Source organism: Scylla paramamosain, chromosome 1 (assembly GCF_035594125.1).
Source record: "Scylla paramamosain isolate STU-SP2022 chromosome 1, ASM3559412v1, whole genome shotgun sequence".
Taxonomy (NCBI): Eukaryota; Metazoa; Arthropoda; class Malacostraca; order Decapoda; family Portunidae; genus Scylla; species Scylla paramamosain.
The window spans coordinates 31677693-31698706 of record NC_087151.1 but is presented as its reverse complement, the minus strand read 5'-3'; the positions used below and the strand labels follow the sequence as shown (position 1 = coordinate 31698706).

Below are 21014 nucleotides of genomic sequence, written 5' to 3'. Positions count from 1 at the left end.
TTTATGATAGAGATGCCATTGTGCTGTTTTACCTAGTATTACATGCTACCCAGCCTCAACCCAACCCAGGCCCTTCTCCCTCTGCATAAAGCAGATCAAATGAGCAAAGTTCTTCCTTTAACATATTAGTACGTAATTGGAGGATCAAGTTTATATATATATATATATATATATATATATATATATATATATATATATATATATATATATATATATATATATATATATATATATATATATATATATATATATATATATATATATATATATATTATAATATAATATACACACACACACACACACACACACACACACACACACACACACACATGTGAGGTCCTTTTTGCATATCAAAGTAACTGGAATTAAAATATAGGAGACTGTATTTTAAAAGCAAAGTTGTAACTATTGAATGTTATATCTCTGTTACCATTTGATGTTATTGGTTATTTATGTTTTATATTTTACATGAAATATTCTATGGCTGGAAAGGATTTGGGAGGTGAAATGAAGACATACCTCTCAGATTTTCAAAGAAGACTGGATTAGATTCACTTACAAAAAGTTTTTTTTTTTTTTTTTTACTTATTTTAACAAGTTGCATTTATGTGGCCTTCAGATGGACCTGATGGTATTGTAATCTACTTCTATTGCATAGAAAGCTAAGTGATATAAAATAAAATGTATTTTGTAACTTTAATTCCTATAATTTCATTATGAAATCACTCGAAAAGGTATTTATATATTTGTGTATTGTAATGATTTTTCTTTTGTTATATTTCAATAGCCAACATAGTTTGTCTTTAATCATGTCACATTGAAAGTTGTAAAGAATATTTCTTGAAGACAACAAACTTTGTGCATTTTCTTGTATTTGACCAGACATTTTATACAAATTGACACTTTCTTTAATGATAATTTCCTTCTTCAAATGGAGGATTTCTTTTACTAATGTCATTTATAATCATGTGACCAAAAGTAATGTCCTTTATGCTTTCACTGGAGCTGTGCATGTGAAATTTCTCTGGACACTAAATATTTCCCTCTCTCCTCATTCAACATCCCTGTTTATGTCAATAACAGCAAGGCACTGTCTTTTTTACAAGGCAACCATCACCACAGCTTACCACCACACACTTGTCTGCAGCCTTGCTTATTTAAGACTACCCAAGGTTGCTTGGTTTTAAGCAACACAATGTTACCAAGCTTCAGAATGGTAGCCCCTGAAGGGTCTTGGTGTGTCACTTGCACTGCTAGTTTGGTGTGACATCTCAGGGCACAATAATCTCACACCAACTTGTGAGTGTTTGAAGGCTTGCCAAACAAGGACATGAGTAACTTAGCACGGAATAGGTGTGCTATGATTGGCTGTCATGATCTATATATCATTGAAGACAGCTGGTAATTGGTCTGCTCAGGATTAAATAAGATCTGGGCAATCAAAATTTATTTATAAAATGAGGATGACCATGTAGTTATGCAAGTCAAGTGTCATTTCTGACCCTAATATGGGGTAATTTCCAGATAGCTCTTTGCTTCCCCAGACAGTATAATGATGCAAGGAGGTGAAAGCTGATAAGGTAAATTTTTATTCAACTTGGTGTCTAAATCAGTATGCAAATAAGGGCCTCATGTATAATGTATGTACAGCAAACCCTTGATATAACAAAATAATTGCAGGTCCATTGCTTTGAAGAACCTTGAGTTTATTACACATTGGGCTTGTTTAATAAGTTTTAAGGGTTTGATATTTTTGATGTCCACTATATCCAGGTTTACTATATCAAGGATTGTGTGCATGTGTGTGTGTGTGTGTTTATATATATATATATATATATATATATATATATATATATATATATATATATATATATATATATATATATATATATATATATATATATATATATATATATATATATATATATATATATATATATATATATATATGATACACACCATTCTTATTTAGTTCATAACTTACATATATTGAGTTTTAATTCACATAACTGGAAGTGTCATTCACTGTTCATAAGTATGAAGTGTTGGCCTTCAATTTTTAAGTGACATGACCTACATATATTCATTTTGTGATTTTTTTTTATCTGTGATTGATCTATGGAATTGTAATTAACTGACCTAATTTAAATAAGTAGTACCTGTTAGTTTAATGCTTTAATCTGCTTTTTACATGTTTAATATAACTTTTATAAGTTTGAATATTTTATCCTTAATAAATGTTAAGGTATTTAGTTTCACCATTATTAAAAGGGAAAGTTTTTGGGCATTGCAATGCCTTTGACTCTGCTTTTCATATATTTTTATACAAATATATTTTTAGGAAAATTTTTTTCAGTTATCAGAATAAATATTTGCTGAATAGATCTTTAAATAAATTAATTAGGTTATAGTATTTATTTAAACATTGCATGATAAATTGAGTATGAAATAGTTTAAGGAAGAAAATTAATGGGCAAGATGTAAGAGCAGTAATGAAAGGACTGTTGTAATGATTCATGTTGCTTACATTTAGATAGTAGAAGAATGGTGAGGTACTTTAAGGTGCAGAGAATTGGGTAATTCCTGCTTTTATATTAAAGTTTGTGGGACTAATTTAGGATGTATAAAGAATTAACTGTATGCCTACTGCCATGTTCAAATATAGACTGCTATAGTTCATACTTCATTTTGTTTCGAGAAAAAAAAAATGAAGACTCCATGTTATCACATCAAATGAAAATATGGATGTGCTACAGAAAATGTAATATGATTTACAGTACACCTTTTTTAAATGTGTGTGTGTGTGTGTGTGTGTGTGTGTGTGTGCGTGTGCGTGTGTGTGTGTGTTTCTCCACAGTAATATGAGTTTACATCCTCACTATAGTGGCCATAATATGTATATGTATGAAGAATTCATTCTTTTATAGACATCATTAATGGCCTACCTCATTATCATAAAGATGTATATTTTTGATCAATCAAATATTCTATTCAATTGGGAAACAGCTTTACCTAAGTATTATGAATCCTGTAGATAAGCTATTGCCTTTACATGTAAGTACTATTATTGTGTCATTTCAGAAAGAGAAATGCAGAGAGTTAAGAAATCAGATGTATATTATTATGTAAATAGGAAGCTTTGCATAATATAAGTTTTCAGTCATATTTTTAAGATAATGTTTGCCAAAGCTTCTTAGGAGATTATGGTTTGTTATACATTTTATACTGGTTATGTGGAGGCATATTTCTTTGGACAGATAGTAATGAGGGAGTTTAGCACTTACAAATTGCTAATACTTAAAGTTTTTTGTGTTGATTGTGAAAAGCTCCTCACAATTTTAGAGTTTCATTTATGTACAAGAAAGTTTGTTTTAGATCTTTGAAGAATCCATACAGTATCAATCTTTTTCTTGGTGCATTTGCTTAAAGATGCACAATGTATTGTTTCATTGTCATATTATTTATTGTTATTCAACATGGTTCGATGTGTGTCAGTAATCTTTAAGCACTCATTCTGAATATGTCTTGTAATCTCAAAAACTGGAGACAAAAGTCATATGGCTGCTCTTGATATGTCTTTTTTGGGTCACTGGCTTAAACATATTCAAATTGCAAAGACGTAAAAGTTATATTCTATGGTATTTAGGAGTAATTCCATCTAAGTTTCATAAGTTACTATAATGATTTTCACCATGCTTTGCCTTGCTGTATTTAGTGTTTTAATGTCATGGTAACCCTCCTCCAAAAATTCATTGACTTAGGTAGTACTTGTTCAAGTAATGGATAGCATTTTAGTGTCACTCTTTTGATAAGAAAAATGAGGGTACAAAATTATGGAAAAAGTGTTTATATATATATATATATATATATATATATATATATATATATATATATATATATATATATATATATATATATATATATATATATATATATATATATATATATATATATATATATATATATATATATATATATATATGTGTGTGTGTGTGTGTGTGTGTGTGTGTGTGTCTCACAGGCTTACTTGAGCATGTACAGCATAATCAAACTTTGTTTCTTTTTATCAAAGCTTTTATGCTGAAATAATGTATTTTACTATTATTTTGAATAATTTGTGTAGTAATGAAGACAATTGTCATAGTTATGAAGTTTTTGTAAATGAAGCTAGAGAATAGACAGCATGCCTAGTTAGGTTATGCTTGGAACAGGAACATTTACTGTGACCTTCTCTTAGCCCTCCAGATAGTGTAGTCTTCTTTTTAAGATTTAATACTTGTGCAAAGGGAAAGACCTTAGTTTTTACATTAGATAAATCTGCTGATTAATGCTTTATGCTATAAATTTGCTTCTTCTGTTTTTTTTCAGAAGGCAATCAAGTAGCAGACTGAGGTAGAAATATTTAATGTAAATATGAGATATTAATGTGTTGTTTCATCACTTCAGCATGGCCAAAGACTGTAGCACTCCATAGATGATGAGCAGAAATTCTGCCATTATTTTAGTACATTAACTTATGGCATTGAGTTTTATATATATATATATATATATATATATATATATATATATATATATATATATATATATATATATATATATATATATATATATATATATATATATATATATATATATATATATATATATATATATATATATATATATATATATATATATATATATATATATATATATATATATATATATATATATATATATATATATTAATTATGCAGCAATGCCAAATTTTGAAACTACTATTTTTTTTTTTTTTTGTCAGTCTGGCTCTTATTTTTTGTCTCTTACTTATAGTCCACATCCTTTGGATAAATTCACACACACACACACACACACACACACACACACGCACACACACACACACACAATATATATATATATATATATATATATATATATATATATATATATATATATATATATATATATATATATATATATATATATATATATATATATATATATATATATATATATATATATATATATATATATATTACTAAGCAATTTTGTCAGACCTCATTAAGATTTAGATGAAATGAAAAATTTAAATTAGATGTAGATATTTTCTGATATAAACCAAACTGATCATGTTAATACACACACATACACACACAGCAATACTTATATGAAGAAATTTATGAAACTGACGTTTTGAAGTTAAATGTTTCCATTTTCCATGAAAGATCCCTCTCTCCTCTTAAGATTTGTGATGTCAGATACCAGTTACAAAATAGATCAATATGTAGAAGATCGTGCCTTGACCTACTTAGTGAAGTACACTTATGATCAGTAACAACAAATGTATACATTAGTATATTTGTGTAAAGTTATGAGGAATATCTTTTTCATGTGACTTCAGTATTGTCAGTAAAACAGTTAACATGACCTAGTTGATCAGTTGTACATTATATGTTCACTTATACATCAATAAATCACAATTTATTTCATAAACTAACAAAATGCATATGCTTGTAAATAAAGCTATTAGTAGAACACTCGAGTTATAAAAGATCAATAGAGTTATGTACCCTTGAAACTTAAGCTGTTTATTTACTTTTGTGATGAATTTCAAGAGTGTGGAGTATTTGTCTTGAGGCATGGGTCAATAGCTTCTCTCACTGAATCCGACTCACTTCGGCATCCGATGAGATCATTCTTGATACAAAACTACTTTTCTGACAAACTGATAGATTTTTTTTTTCATATGAAAGCTGGACGGAAAAAAATGTATTTAAAGAAAAGAACAAAAAAAAAAAAAAAATGGATCAGTCCTTAGACAAAAGGGGAAAATTTGGCAGGCGTATGCAACTGCCGCGGCCAAAAGACAACACAGGACTGCCTCATAGATTTCTTGTTCCCTTCCTAGTAACCATTCTCTCTCTCTCTCTCTCTCTCTCTCTCTCTCTCTCTCTCTCTCTCTCTCTCTCTCTCTCTCTCTCTCTCTCTACGCCCGTCGAATGGAAGGTGAATACAAATTTCAGTGTGTGTGTGTGTGTGTAGCTAGCAACTTGTCTTTATTTTATATCATAGTCGGTAACCATAACAAAGGCAGCTCTTCCTTCATAGCGAAAACCAGAAATAGTGAAACACACACACACACACACACACACACACACACACTGCACCAGTATTAATTAACCATCTCACAAGAAACGACCACGCAGCCTGCACATAATGCTGCTTCGGACACTTTTTTTTCTCCACTGGATTATTATTATTATTATTATTATTATTATTATTATTATTATTATTATTATTATTATTATAATTATTATTACTTTTGTAGGTCAAAGCTTGTGCACTATCGACTGAGATCGCTTAGTGGGGAGCGAGATAATTTACTAGAAAGACAGACGAAACTCAAACTCGTGGGGGGAGAAACAGTGAAGGAACACACGTCAAGACAAAGGTGAGAAAAGTGAGCTGAATCAACCCTTTCTGAGTGGAAGGCAGGGGACGGTATAGTATTGAAGAAATGCAAATGAATACGATAATTAGAGGGACGAAGGAAAGACAATTTAAATAAAAAAAAAAAGGAAGCTGGGGGTATAAAAGTAAGAGCGAAACGTTTTGATGAATGAACCATTATAGAATGTAACAAGAAAATAGAGGACTTAAATTAATGTCTTACCAAGGAAAAGCTCAGGCATTTAGTAAAGAAGTTAAGATATAAAGGCAACAGGTAGGTATACGATCCCTAATGAGCTTTATAAAAGATGTGAAAGTGTGGTAAAGGGATTTGGTGGACTATTTATAAAGATTTAGCTACAGTGTACCTATGACATGGAATGTGTATAACTAATATGCTTACTTTTCACCCCCTTCTTTATGAAACTGTTGTGTTCTATTGACTGATAGTGTCGATGTCTGATATAAAAAATACCTTGACGTAAGAAGAAGGGGTTTTAAGATTCGCGCTGGACTAGCAAATTTACCTGTTTCGAGATCATTGAACGTAATGCAGTGGCCATATAGACCTACACACATATCAATTAACTTTCCCCTCTTCCGCTAAAAATGCAAAATATAAAAGAAATTGAGACGAGTGTTACTTGAAGCATTAAGATCAAGATTTTCTGTTCAGAACGAGACCCAAACTAAGACCAGCAAGCATTTTTCTCTTTTTTCCCCACTTACATCTCTCAACTCCCACCGACTTTTTTTTTTTTTTTCTCTCTCCCCTCTGGTAAGTGCTACCCGTTTGTGGTATCCCTTTTACATCATAAAGGTCTGAGACATGAGGGTCCGACTCATTTCATAGGCTGTAACTCAGTAACTATCACCGAAAGGATTGGTTACCTCCCGTTCTAGAGCAAGACGATTAATGTTTCACACTGATCTCAAAAATACTGTAAGATTATTATTGTGTTACCGCCGGTGACACCAAAAGAAAAGACAGAAGCAAGAGGAATTTTGGTAGTCAAGAACAATCTTGCTTCACAAAAGTACGCTTTATGAACACAGAATCAAAACAGTCATGCATGTCCTCATGATAATTCGTGCGGTTGTTTGATCATAAGATTACGAAAATTAATTGACCAGTAGTTTGTTTATTTACTAACGCTTTAAAGCTCCGTGAGATTTAACTTGATGCCAACATAACGCAGCCTTAATAATGCAGCTAATAGTTCTTGGTATTGCACTTTAGCAACTGAAGGTACTTTTATGCATGCACAATAACGCTCAAACACTAAAGTACATATTAATCTATCACTGTGCTGAATGGAAACAAACTAGCCACGAATAGAGAATAAGTAACACTGTTGGCAGGCATGGCAGCGGGGAGCAGGGGGAGCGGGCAAGTGTTGTGTCCCGCGGTGTGGTGGTCAGTGTGTGAGAGGACGTGTGAGGGGGAGGTCGATGGAGGTGATGGTGACATTGTAGTGGTTTATTCGTAAAATGGCTAACCCGGCGCCCCAAAGAAGGACTGGAGCGATGAAAATACGTCTCACAAGTAAGTATAAGGCGGGAATAGGGTGAAGCGCCCCTGGTGGCCCCGGAAAGCAGGCATGTGGGGGGAGAGGCTCCTGGGGCGTGTTGGCGGGGCGGTCAGCGGCGGTGTTGCCCCAAAATGGCTGGACACACACACTTGCCTTGCCCCGCTACCCATTCCCTTAAACGATAAAACTTCATCACCAGCGAAATAATAAGTGGATAGATGGTGCACGGATGGTAGTGGCGGTGGCGGCGGCAGGGCTGGTTTAGGGGAGGCAGAGGAAGGAGGCAGGCAGGGCTGACACTTACCTCCTTCCTCCCTAGCCAGTGCAGAGTAACAAGTTCTTGGGCAGAGTTGGCGGCGGGGAATGACTTGTATACACTACTTGGAACGTGTGTGTGTGTGTTTGAGAACTTCGTAAGTAAGAAAGAGAGAGAGAGAGAGAGCGAGAGTGGCAGGGAAGCATGGCAGAAATTTTGTGTTGTGGTACTGCACTGGTGGTGCTGGTTGGGACGAGAATAGTGACAGCATCCATATAAGAGAAGGACCCACACGTGGTGAACCTGTGGCGGAACACTTGCAGGGTTCGTGAAAGGAAGGCCCTGGGTGTAGGTGTACGAGTGGATGTGTTTACTTTGCTAGCAATTGTATGGCTGGGTAGTGGTGAGGTCGCCAGGGTGGAAAATCTGTGCAATCCCGGAGTTTTTATTATTGTTTTTATTTATTTAATTGTAGATAAGAGTAGATATGTTTATTTTGATATTAGGTGTATGGTGGTGAGTTGGTTATGTTGTAAAATCCTAACAATCCTGGAATCTTCTTATTTTCTTTATGTATTTTCTTTTATATTTTATGAGGGTTTCTGGCCAAAGGCTACAAAAAAAAAAAAAGAGGCCCAGTGTAGGTGCCAGTCCCTGAAGAGTGAAGACAAAAGGAATAAAAAAAAAAAAAAATCTACCAAAGTCTGTAACCAAGGTATTCACTGCCTTTCCCAGCACAAACAACCTCCTTACAGTTTTATTACACCACATAATTTAGGTTAGGTTGGCAAAAATAGCTGTAGAGGTAACTGTAAAGAAGTACCGTTGTTTTGTAATATACAATCTCCTTTGCTGTAAAACAAGAGATGACCAGCAGTCCATTATTATATACAAAAGAAATTTTTGTGAGTCTGCTAAATCGTATGGTATGTTTTTATAGTAGATTTTATGGATGTTTTAGCTTAAGGGAATCCAGGAAAAGAATCTGAAATAGATAATTAATCAGAGCCATCTGCAAATTATAGAACATGCACAACCTGGCGACCAGAAATAGAGGTCAAGCTGTGATTTTGTCGCCATCTTGGTCACGGTAATGATTCATGGCTAAAAGAACCTCAGTCTGTAGTCTCTCATTATTCATAGCTCAAGTCATCCTAATGTGACATATGAAGGTCTTACTGACAAGTGCTTTTACAGTGTCTAATTAATTATATTTTTATTCCTGTTTTAGTCACAGGTTGCTTTGGTGATCATAGCACATCCATGTATAATTTGATACATATTCTTAAATGGAAGCGTAAAATTAAAATCTTTGTTAGTGTTTTGTTCAATGACTTGCTTTGTGGTGATACAATTGTAGAGTAGAATTAATTTCCCTTGCCTGGGGGAGTGTAGATATGGCTAGCTAAGTGTGGGACTTCCTGCCCTAATTACCATTACCTAACTACCATTATTCTTTGTCTGTTTTCCTGAAGCATGTTCCTTGGTGTCACTGTAACATTGTATCCTGGGTTTGATTGAGTATGCATCAGACTATCCGGCACCTTTATACTCCGCTTTGTTTCTGCTATTTTCTTTCTTTGTATCTGCCCCTACCTGTGTTTTCCTATAACCCTGTTCATGTAACGCTCCTTCAATAAACTGACAAAGTTGTAAACTTGTTGTGAGTCTTAAACAGCTACCATGTAAGTTTGGCACTTTGCTAAATATCCCTTTATATAACATGGATGTCGTTCTGTGGGGCATAGGAACGCAAGTTTGTTCCTGACTACAAGTTTCACCTTACAGCTTCTTAGTCCTTGTTTCCATCACCATTAGCTTGTACGGCCCGTATTCTGAAATGCTTTGCTCTCGCCATAACTATTTCCAAAGGCCACAGATGATTACCTGTGTTCTTAAGAGTGTCTCTCCTGTTAAAAATGTAGAAATCTTGTTAATCTGCCACTAGAACCATAAAAAACACTATTATGAACCTGCGTAATTGCAAGTTGAGGCTTTTGAATATAGTGGAGGTGTGGTGCAGAGGTGTAGCAGAATATGGTCTTACAGTTCCTGGAAATGTTTCAGTACGTGCTGTTGGTGCTCCTGTGTGCCTTCCCATCACTATCACTATGTGGTCTGCCTGGTGTCCAGCTAGACAGTAACTCATGTCATGTGCAGGGTGACAAGACGTCCTTCAAAACATGTTACTCTTGCATAATGTATATTATATATATATATATATATATATATATATATATATATATATATATATATATATATAGAGAGAGAGAGAGAGAGAGAGAGAGAGAGAGAGAGAGAGAGCACAGTGTGTAAAAAGTTAGACTATTACTTTTGGGAGAAGACAAGTAGTTTTATATTTTTGACAGCCAACGAGTACTAATGCTCATCACTGAGATGAAAACCTTTGAATGATGAATCTGAACAAAACTAGACAATGACCTAAACTTGCAATACAATGATAGATGGGTCTGCTTAAAATTGAGTGACAAAAACTTGCAATGCAATGAATGATTAGTCTGAATTAAATCTAGAAAACTTTCAAAACTGCAATACAATGAATGAGCACTCTAAATGAAAACTAGAGAATGACCAAAACTTGAAATACAATGAAGGATTAGCATATACTTAAGTCTAGAGAATGAGCAAAACTTGTAATGCAATGAAGGATTAGCGTAACTTAAGTCTAGGGAACGACCAAAACCATCAATACAATGAAGGATTAGTAAGAATAAAACCTAAAGAAGGACCAAAACCCTTAATACAGCGAATGATGTGTTCAAACGTAAATCTAAAGAGGGACAGGCCTTATCGATAAGCGCGAGATGACGCCACACAATCTGACGACGTGACTGACGCTGCGGGGGAGGGAGGGGGAGGAGTGAGGAGGCTGAGTGGAAATTGCGTGCTGAGGAGAGTGTGGGGGAGATGCTGGATCCGCCTGTGGGCTGCCCTTATCCTCTATGCCATTACATGTAATCTTGTATGTCGATTTTTCCCTTTTGATATCTATGCGTGTGATTGAACTTAGATGTTAAACTGCTCTTCCACTACGCAGCAGATTATTAGCCAGACAAGTAAGCTGAACCCAGTGCAGTAGCTTAACCATTTACTGCCATACGAAACTAAAAGCACCAGAAGTAATGCATGAAATCTATACACGCATCTGTAAGGAAAAAGATGATTAAAGAAATAGATTTTGCAATTTCTAACCAGTTTAAAGGTTGCAGGTGGCTATAGAATAAGTAAAGGTGTCTCAGAGTGATTAGTAATTAAGGAAAGATGTGCCAAATAACAGTAGGAGGGTTAAGTTATTTGATCATAGCGAGGTACAACAAGGCAGCTGACAGTTAAGAGTCGTTGAGGTAGAGGCTGCAGTTATAAGTGAAGGTGCTTGCCAGGTGTTTTCTTTGTTGTCTTCACTGCCAGGCGAGTTTGTTAGGAATGTTAAAGGAACTCTGAAACTCCCTGTCTGCTTCTGTATTTCCTCCCACCCGTGACTGAACTCTTTCTGTGGGGGGTTGAGGGTTGGGGGGAGAGGTTTCAAGACATTTCTCATTATTTTGTGTATTCCATTTGGCTGTCCGCTTTAAGAACTGGCACCTTCAATGAGCCTCTCTCTCTCTCTCTCTCTCTCTCTCTCTCTCTCTCTCTCTCTCTCTCTCTCTCTCTCTCTCTCTCTCTCTCTCTCTCTCTCTCTCTCTCTCTCTCTCTCTCCTTGGTCAGAACCCCTCTTATATGAAAAGAAAAAAAAAAAACATATAAATAGTGGGTAGTACAACACGTATACTGAATCTCAACGGACAGAAAGAAAAAGGAGAGAAAAAAAAGATGTCACTATCATAACATTTCATCCGAGGGCAACACTTCACCTAAACACGAATAAAATAAACATGTAAAAAAAAAAAATAATAATGAAAATAAAAATCAAGACCAGGTGTATTATGCGGGATGACACCCCCCCCCAAAAAAAAAAAAAAAAAACGAGCGATCGATGATACAATATAACAGACAATACAACAGACTCACAGACCATATATGTTATGTTGGTAGCGTAGCGTGAATCACCACAGGACTGAGCACTTCTTGACCTTCATCCTTGCAGGGCAGATACGTATGTGTGTGTGTGTGTGTGTGTGTGTGTGTGGCTGGGCGACCTTTACCAGGCAGCAGGAAAGTAGGCCCCATTATATATATTTCCATGTTAAAGGCAGGCGGGGCGGCCCTCAGTGAAGCCACCCTACGTACAGTACAAAGTTTAATAGGTTACATAGGCTCTAATGCTCCAGCCACGCCCTGCACACTGCACTGCCACAAGAAAGTATTAAGCAGGAAAGCAAGTTAATTTCTTTTGCGGTTTTTATTAGTTTTTGGAGAGGTTGGCTGAAGATTAAGTGGTGCAGACGTTAGGTGAAGTGTTCCTGTAGTGGTAGTGGCGGTGGCGGTGGTGATGGTGGTATAGTAAGCGCCTCCAGCACCAGAGAGCAGAGATGAGATGACTCCTGCCTCTCTGAGTTCACCTGGAGGCAGCAACAGCAGCAGCAGCAACAGCATCTAGTCGGGCAAGGTTCCTGTGTTCCCGAAATGGTCTTTGTGTGTGTGTGTGTGTGTGTGTGTGTGTGTGTGTGTGTGTGTGTGTGTGTGTGTGTGTGTGTGTGTGTGTGTGTGTGTGATCCCTGCCTGCTCGCATCCATCCGGTTCAGCTGAGGTTTAATGTTGTTCCCTTGAAGCAGTGACCTCTGTCTGGCCTTTGCTTCACATCACTTCAGGTTTTTCATCACACACACACACACACACACACACACACACACACACACACACACACACAGAGTATATACCACCATTCTGAACAGCCTTTACAGCAGTTAGTACGTAAATACAATCACTCGTCGTCAAAGGCGTGAGTGTGCAGGTTTAGTGGATGTTGCTGTCCACTCTCCCTCTCACTCTCCCTCCCTCCTCTCCCTCTCCCTTTAGATCACGCACTTGTGTTGAACTTTCACTGTTGAATTTCCTTTTAGTAGAAGTGGCGGCGGTGGTGGTGGTGGTGGTGGTGGTGGTGGTAACTCTTGTACCAGTAGGAAAGGAAGGAAATACCCACACCAGAATGATTTCGAGTACTATAATTATAAATCTTATCATTGTTCTGGAAATTCTCCCCGCCTGGGTCTTCTATACAGGGGCTGCCATGTGTTTGTAGGTGTGGCAGCTTTCATTACATTCCTGACAGTCTGGTTATTTTATTTCAGTACTTTACTTAAGGGTTATCCTCCACGTGAAGTAAGCGGTGCAGGTAGGAGGCGATACATGTTCGGGGCTGTACGTCTGTCTGTCTCGCTAATGTCGTGCTGGTTGGTGAGGGTCTGGATGGTGGTGACGTGCAGAGTAGGGTGTAGAAGCGAAGGTAGGTTGTGAGGGCGATGAGGCACGGGGCAAAGAAAGGAAGATAGCTTGGGAGGGCGAGGCGTGGATTGCAGTGAGGTAGAGAGTAAAGAAACGAAGCTGCACTGTGAGGGGGATGCGTGAGTTTATATGGGATACAAGGGAAATTAACGAAGGTAGATTGTGAGGTCAATATGTGAGTTGTGTTAAGTGCAGGGAAAGAAACGAAGATAGCTTGTGAGGGCGAGGCGTGAGTTAGAATGAGGTGCAGGAGTAAGAAACGAAGGTAGATTGTGCAAGGGAAAGAAACGAAGATAACTATATAATAAAGATGCATTATAATACGGAATTCCCTCACCTTCCTTCATCTTTCCTCATCTTCCCTCACCTGGCCATAATGCGGGCGAGCCGTGGCCCTGCATCCTGGCACCTTGTTGTCTTTGAGGCGGGTAGGGTGGGGTGCCAATGCTGCCCGCTATCTTCAGGGTGGCGATCATATCATCCACTGTACGCTAGGGCCACCTCACCTGCCTCGGGGACTCGGCTCATTGTGTCCCTCGTCCCGTGTTGACAGTAGGAAGACTTGTCACTCCTTCCCTCGCCTCACCTTGCTTTCCCTCTTCGTCAGTCACTCTGTCACTGTGCTCTTCCTTTCTCTATTGTTCTATACTGTTCTGTGCTGGGTTTTCGTGTGTGTGTGTGTGTGTGTGTGTGTGTGTGTGTGTGTGTGTGTGTGTGTGTGTGTTTTATATGTATTTTATCGTGGGTTTTGCTTTCACTAATCTTTCACATGAGTTATTGAGGTAAGGTTAGGTAGGTAGCATTTGACGATTTCTCTCTCTCTCTCTCTCTCTCTCTCTCTCTCTCTCTCTCTCTCTCTCTCTCTCTCTCTCTCTCTCTCTCTCTCTCTCTCTCTCTCTCTCTCTCTCTCTCTCTCTCTCTCTCTCTCTGTCCAACCACAAGCAAGAATCCATCATACTAAGACAGACGTGCGTGCTGTGTGTGTGTGTGTGTGTGTGTGTGTGTGTGTGTGTGTGTGTGTGTGTGTGTGTGTGTGTGTGTGTGTGTGTGTGTGTGTGTGTGTGTGTATGTATATGTGTATGTATGTATGTATGTATGTATGTATGAATTCGTGTGTCCGTCCCACTGTGTTGCACGGCGGGCAGCAGGAGGCTCCTTGCGAGTGACGCCAGGGATCTCCCGGGGCGCCTCCACGCTAGCAGGGGGAGGAGAGGGGGCGAGGGTAGCTTAGGCAGCGGCAGGGAGAGGCGTGCGCGTGTGGTGCTTTGGCCTTTCATGCTGGCTGGGCGAGGGGACAGTGGGCCAGGTGACATTTGCGGAGAGGTGGGCGGTGAGTGCCAGGCAGGGAGAGGTAGAGGCAGGGAGGCGGAAGTGCCAATGTGCTCCTCCACCCCAGTGCCTCAGAGAGAGAGAGAGAGAGAGAGAGAGAGAGAGAGAGAGAGAGAGAGAGAGAGAGAGAGAGAGAGAGAGAGAGAAATCCTATTATGCCAGGGAACTAAAATGAAGTGGTTTAGGGAGAGATAGATTGTTAGAGTTAAATAGATTGATTGATTGAGAGAGAGAGAGAGAGAGAGAGAGAGAGAGAGAGAGAGAGAGAGAGAGAGAGAGAGAGAGAGAGAGTAATCCTTTCCTTCTCCTCCCACCTCATAGTCCCACGGGCCAGTGACCTTCGCCCCCATTGACTTATTCATAACCTCCACAATGTACACGAGACCCTGCCCGTCAGCTGAGAGAGAGAGAGAGAGAGAGAGAGAGAGAGAGAGAGAGAGAGAGAGAGAGAGAGAGAGAGAGAGAGAGAGAGAGAGAGAGAGAGAGAGAGAGAGAGAGAGGACTTTCCTTGAGGCCTTGTGAGTTTCCGTCGCTGTCAGTGTCATCAAGGTCTTGTGTATCTGTATTCACTTCCTCACCTCTTGTTACTTTACTTGTCGTCTGAGGTTTAGAGGAGCTGAGGTGGGCTGGGCGTCTCTCTCTCTCTCTCTCTCTCTCTCTCTCTCTCTCTCTCTCTCTCTCTCTCTCTCTCTCTCTCTCTCTCTCTCTCTCTCTCTCTGAAACACCTCTGGCCATACTTCCACTAAGGCTCTTGTTGAAGATGCATGTGTTTGTAAGGATATTTTTACGGTTCTAGTGACAAATTGACAGTATTTCTACATTATTAACTATAGAAACACATTTGAGAACTCGACTAATAATCTCTGATCTTTGAAAATAGCCGTGGTGAGAGCTAAACGCTTCTGAGTACGGGCCTCTCTCTCTCTCTCTCTCTCTCTCTCTCTCTCTCTCTCTCTCTCTCTCTCTCTCTCTCTCTCTCTCTCTCTCTCTCTCTCTCTCTCTCTCTCTCTCAGAAAACACACCAAACTTAAAAGAAGAAAATCCTATGACATTACGTACGTACTAAGGTGAAAGGGGCGCCAGTCTGAGCGACATCCCTTCAAGATGTGATAGACGGGAGGGCATCCTGTGTGTAGCCACTCCCGGTCACCCCCGACCATTGCCCCGCTGGTTGCCGCGCCAAGGGTTCTCGCCCACTGCGGGTATCGGGGAGGGGCTTGCACCACCACCACCACCACCACCACCACCACCACCACCTGCTTCCAAGCTACACGGTGGTGGGAATGCTCTGTGGTGAAAGTTGTCATGTTGTAGGGGGATACGGTACTTCTTTTGCCACTGTTACGTACTAGTGGTGATTCTGGTGGTGGTGGTGGTGGTGGTGGTGGTGGTTGTGGTGGTGGTGGTGGTGGCGTGGTAATGGTAGAGGAAGTGGTGGTGGTGATAATGATAATCGTCGTAGTAGAAGTCGTGATGGTGGTGACTGTTGTAGTAGTAGTAGTAGTAGCAGTAGTAGTAGCAGTGTAATATTTACGAGTAGTTTTGGTAATACTGGTAATGATAGTATTAATATTTCGTTCGTAGGTAGGTAGCTAGGAATTATTAGTATTAGTAGCAGCAGCAGCAGCAGGGGTCTCATTAGCATAAGTGGCAGAAGTACTGTAAGGGAACACGGGCAGCGGATGGGGAGCAGGAAGCTGTTATGAGCGCCGCTGTGGAGGGAAGGGCCAGTCTGACTCAGAGGGTAATGGGGGAGGGGTGGAGATGGGGAGGGACACCACTGCCATTACCACCATCACCACCACTATTACCATCAACACCGCCGCCACTAATACTACTACTATCACTACAACATCACTTCCACACTCTCCACCACAACCAAGCACCACCACCACCACCACCAGCAGGAGCAGTGAGTGAGTGGCGGCCCTCCTTCGTGAGCGAGCGTGGGTGACCTTTGTTCCGAGGGTGAAGGCTGGAGCGGCGGGGACTCTGGAGGATCAGGTTCTGCCGGAGGTGGAAACATAGGGGCCTGGAGGGTAGTGGGGTGGAGAGGGGGCGGCTTTAGGCAAGTGGTGGCTGAAGGGAAAATATATTAACTCGTGCAAGACGGGAGAGAGAGAGAGAGAGAGAGAGAGAGAGAGAGAGAGAGAGAGAGAGAGAGAGAGAGAGAGAGAGAGAGAGAGAGAGAGAGAGAGAGGAAAGCGAGTGCACGTCAACATTGGTATGGTCTTCCTGGGGCGAGGGAGGTCTTGCCAAAGCATCTGCCTTCACAACCACCGTCTCTCAGCCACTTCCTTCCGTGCCAGTGACTCCTCCTCCTCCTCCTCCCCTTACCCAGCTCTTCCTTTCCTAGCTTGTACTCGCTCATCCCACGTCGCTATGTGTGTATGTGTGTGTGTGTGTGTGTGTGTGTGTGTGTGTGTGTGTGTGTGTGTGTGTGTGTGTGTGTGTGTGTGTTCGGCATGTACTGCACCGCCTTTCCTGAGTGACGCCACTTTTCTTTGTGTGAGACGCACTAACAGTAACATACAGTAACATATCACGTAGCAACACAGGGCACGTGGCTATCTAGCTGTCTTGCCTCATCCACGCCCTATCCTTTCCTGTGTCACCGCCCCCCTCACCCCCACACCCCCAGCACACCCCGACCTTGACATCATAACTCCCCAGGCATTACTCATGTCCCTTTACCCTTCACCCCTTCACCCCTCTAGCAATTTTCCTCTTTCCCACCGTTTGTCTCCCTCCTTGGTGATATAAACCTTACCCAGACCAACCTAACTTAACAGTGAGCGACCTATTTCTCGGTAGCGTCTTGATCCCCTCAGTCGTTCCTCGGCAAGACACAGACGGATCGATGTTATTAGCGGTGCAGCGGAGTGTGAGTACTCATGGCGGCGGAGAGGAGAGGAGAGCAGCAGACACGCGGCACGGACAGGTTCTGGGTGATGGAGGGAGCACAGGACCGTGGGAGAGAAAGGGGATGTGGTTTGTCCTGCCCTCCTCCTGCTCCTCCTCCTCCCCATCCTCCTCAACCAAGCCTCCTCTCTCACTCTTTCTCCCTCCCCTTATTGCCTACTTCCACCTCCCTTCCTGCCTGCCTGTCTGCCACCCGACCTCCCGACCACCCTTTCCACTCATCCACTCACTCCCTTTCCTCACTCCCCGTCCTATGTATCCTTGTTTCACGCTGCATAGTCCTCCCGTCTGCATTATGCTCTATGCTGTGTCCTTACCAGCGGCGTCTTTCCCGAAGTGGCATAAGGCATACAAGGGGAGAGGGTAGAAGGAGGAGGAGGAAGACAAAGAAAGGGTAGTAGAATGGAGATGGGAGATAAACTAGAGGAAAGAGTGGGGGAGAGAAGAGGGAGGGGTCAGTGTTTAGCAACAATGGACGCTTGAGTGACTCTCTCTCTCTCTCTCTCTCTCTCTCTCTCTCTCTCTCTCTCTCTCTCTCTCTCTCTCTCTCTCTCTCTCTCTCTCACCGTTCACCTGCCCAATCCAGGTGTGCGGAAGGTTACCTGTGATAAGCAAGAGAACGTTTTCCCTGCCAATTGCAAGGCTAAGACTGGTCACTCACCTTGGCTTGTTTTGCAAACCGGCAAGGGAGAGGTGGTGGTGGGCGTGGGCGCGGCGGTGTGTGTGTGTGTGTGTGTGTGTGTGTGTGTGTGTGTGTGTGTGTGTGTGTGTGTGTGTGTGGGCGAATGTGCACGGGTGAACAGCCCAGAAAGTGAAGCCAAAGGAGTTAGTAGATCTGGCGGTGATTTGCGCGCGCGCGCGCACACACACACACACACACACACACACACACACACACACACACACACACACACACACACACACACACACACACACATTTCAGTCAAATTTTCTTTCATCGGCTTTGTATAGTACACACTCTCTCTCTCTCTCTCTCTCTCTCTCTCTCTCTCTCTCTCTCTCTCTCTCTCTCTCTCTCTCTCTCTCTCTCTCTCTCTCTCTCTCTCTCTCTCTCTCTCTCTCTCTCTCTCCACCACCACCACCTACGATGCGATCATTCCTAGGCAGAGAGCTAGAGAGAAGGAGGAGGAGGAGGAGGAGGAGGAGGAGAATGAAGGATGGGGATAGGGAGAGGAGGAGGAGGAGGAGGAGGAGGATGGGGATAGGGGGAGGAGGAGGAGGAGGAGAATGAAGGATGGGGGATAGGGAAAGGGTAAGATAGTTTAAGGGGAAGGGGGCGGGAGGACAGGCAAGGGATTTACCTCACGACTGTTGTATTTGTTATGTAAGTAAACCAGTTGACCTTGTGAAGTATCGTGTGACGTGGATAAAGGCTGGGGGATTGGTAGGGGAGTGGAGGGAGGGAGGGAGGGAGGCTGGGGGGAGAGAGAAGCAGGCCGGAGGAGGAGGAAGAAGAGGAGAATATCTCACCAAATCGAAGGAAAGGAGTGTTGATGGAGGAGGAAGAGGAGGAAGAGGGAGGGGGAAGGAGTCAGGAATCAGGAATGAGAGCGCCTCTGTGTGTGTGTGTGTGTGTGTGTGTGTGTGTGTGTGTGTGTGTGTGTGTGTGTGTGTGTAGTTTCCTTGCTCACATTCCACATTTTTACACTTTTTCTTACCCTTCCCATTAAACAGCTGAAGAAGGCCGGCCGGATCATTAGTGGCTGAGTGGAGTGCTAAGGGCTGCATGCATGGGTGTGGTGGAACCAGGGGATGCGGGGATGCGGGCAGGACAGCTGGTGCGGGGCTGAGATGGTAGGGGGGTGGGGGGATGGACACGAATGGGGGAGGGGGGATGGCAGGACAGCTGGTGCGGGGCTGGACAGGTATAGTGGCGAGGAATGAGGAGGGGAGGGGGGATGATGCAGGTAGGGAGGGGTGGTGAGAGGGTAGTGAGCCTCCCTCCCTCCAGCAAGTTCTCCCATCCCACACATTTTCTCTTGTACCGCTGGTCGCCGCTGAAGGCCTTCCGCGCCCCAGCCTTCAGGAGGTGACGTCAGGGAGGTGCGGGACTGCAGGAGGGCCCTCAGTATTGCTAGGAATATCGACCACTCGCGTGAATGCATTGACACACCCGGAAGGGAAACCAGCGTGTTGCGTGCCTTGCCCAGGCGAGGGCGGCGACCAGTGAAGACTACCACTAGGCCAGACTGTCCGTGGGTGCGTGCTGAGCTGCAGGCGGCACGGCGCGTGAGGGAAGCATTGTGGACAAGTTCTAGGACAAGGTGGCGAAGAGGGAAGCCTGCACGATACAGCGAAAGGAGCACAACACTGTCCACTTTGTGTGTGTGTGTGTGTGTGTGTGTGTGTGTGTGTGTGTGTGTGTGTGTGTGTGTGTGTGTGTGTGTGTGTGTGTGCAAGTCTGTGTGTCTGCTTCCCAGTTCTCCGCCATCCATCGGTACCGTTCCGCCAGGTTTCAGCATACATAGCCAGCCACCGAGGCACCCCAACAATCAACCAGGAAGAGGCGAGGCAGTGAGGGAGGGGCACGGGTGACACTCTGGTCTTGACGCACCGCCGCGTAACGGGACCACCACTACTGACGCCCGCCATCGGGATGCACGCGTTACCTCCGCCTCTCAAAGGGAATTATGAGCGGCAATCTGACTTTTAATAGCGTAGGACGACATCTAGCTGGCGGGGTGTTATGGGAGGGTGGGGGTGAAGGGGTGCCGGCGTGCTGCAGGATAGTGGCGGTGACCTTGTTTGTTGGATGTCTGCTATATTGGTGCGTCCTCTGCCTGATGGTGGGGTGCTGCTCGTCCCTGCTTTGAGGGGGGGTAACCGGGACTGGATTTGTAGCTGTAATACTGTTTATTTACTTTCCTTTTTCTTATTCCTGATTTGTTCTCTCTCTCTCTCTCTCTCTCTCTCTCTCTCTCTCTCTCTCTCTCTCTCTCTCTCTCTCTCTCTCTCTCTCTCTCTCTCTCTCTCTCTCTCTCTCTCTCTCTCTCTCTCTCTCTCTCTCTTGTCTCTCGAGATGACTAGCCCAGGGTCTGGTATGCGTGCAGAGTTGTCTTACCTGGAAGCTGCTGTCTGGCCTTGCCTTACCTGGGGGCGCTCTTTGGCCACGGCCCTCGTAA

The 21014-nt window shown here is 42.0% G+C and overlaps 1 protein-coding gene across 3 annotated transcripts in view; it reads left to right on the top strand.

The window, feature by feature from the left end:
- Nucleotides 1-7820: 7820 nt before the first annotated feature.
- Nucleotides 7821-21014, top strand: part of LOC135103704 (E3 ubiquitin-protein ligase SMURF1-like) — a 71946-nt gene continuing 58752 nt past the window's right edge. For all 3 annotated transcript variants that reach the window (XM_064010336.1, XM_064010324.1, XM_064010314.1), the window contains exon 1: nucleotides 7821-7975. In XM_064010336.1, the coding sequence (XP_063866406.1) occupies nucleotides 7921-7975 (55 nt within the window). In that variant the 5' untranslated portion in view covers nucleotides 7821-7920. The remainder of the gene's footprint in view (nucleotides 7976-21014) is intronic.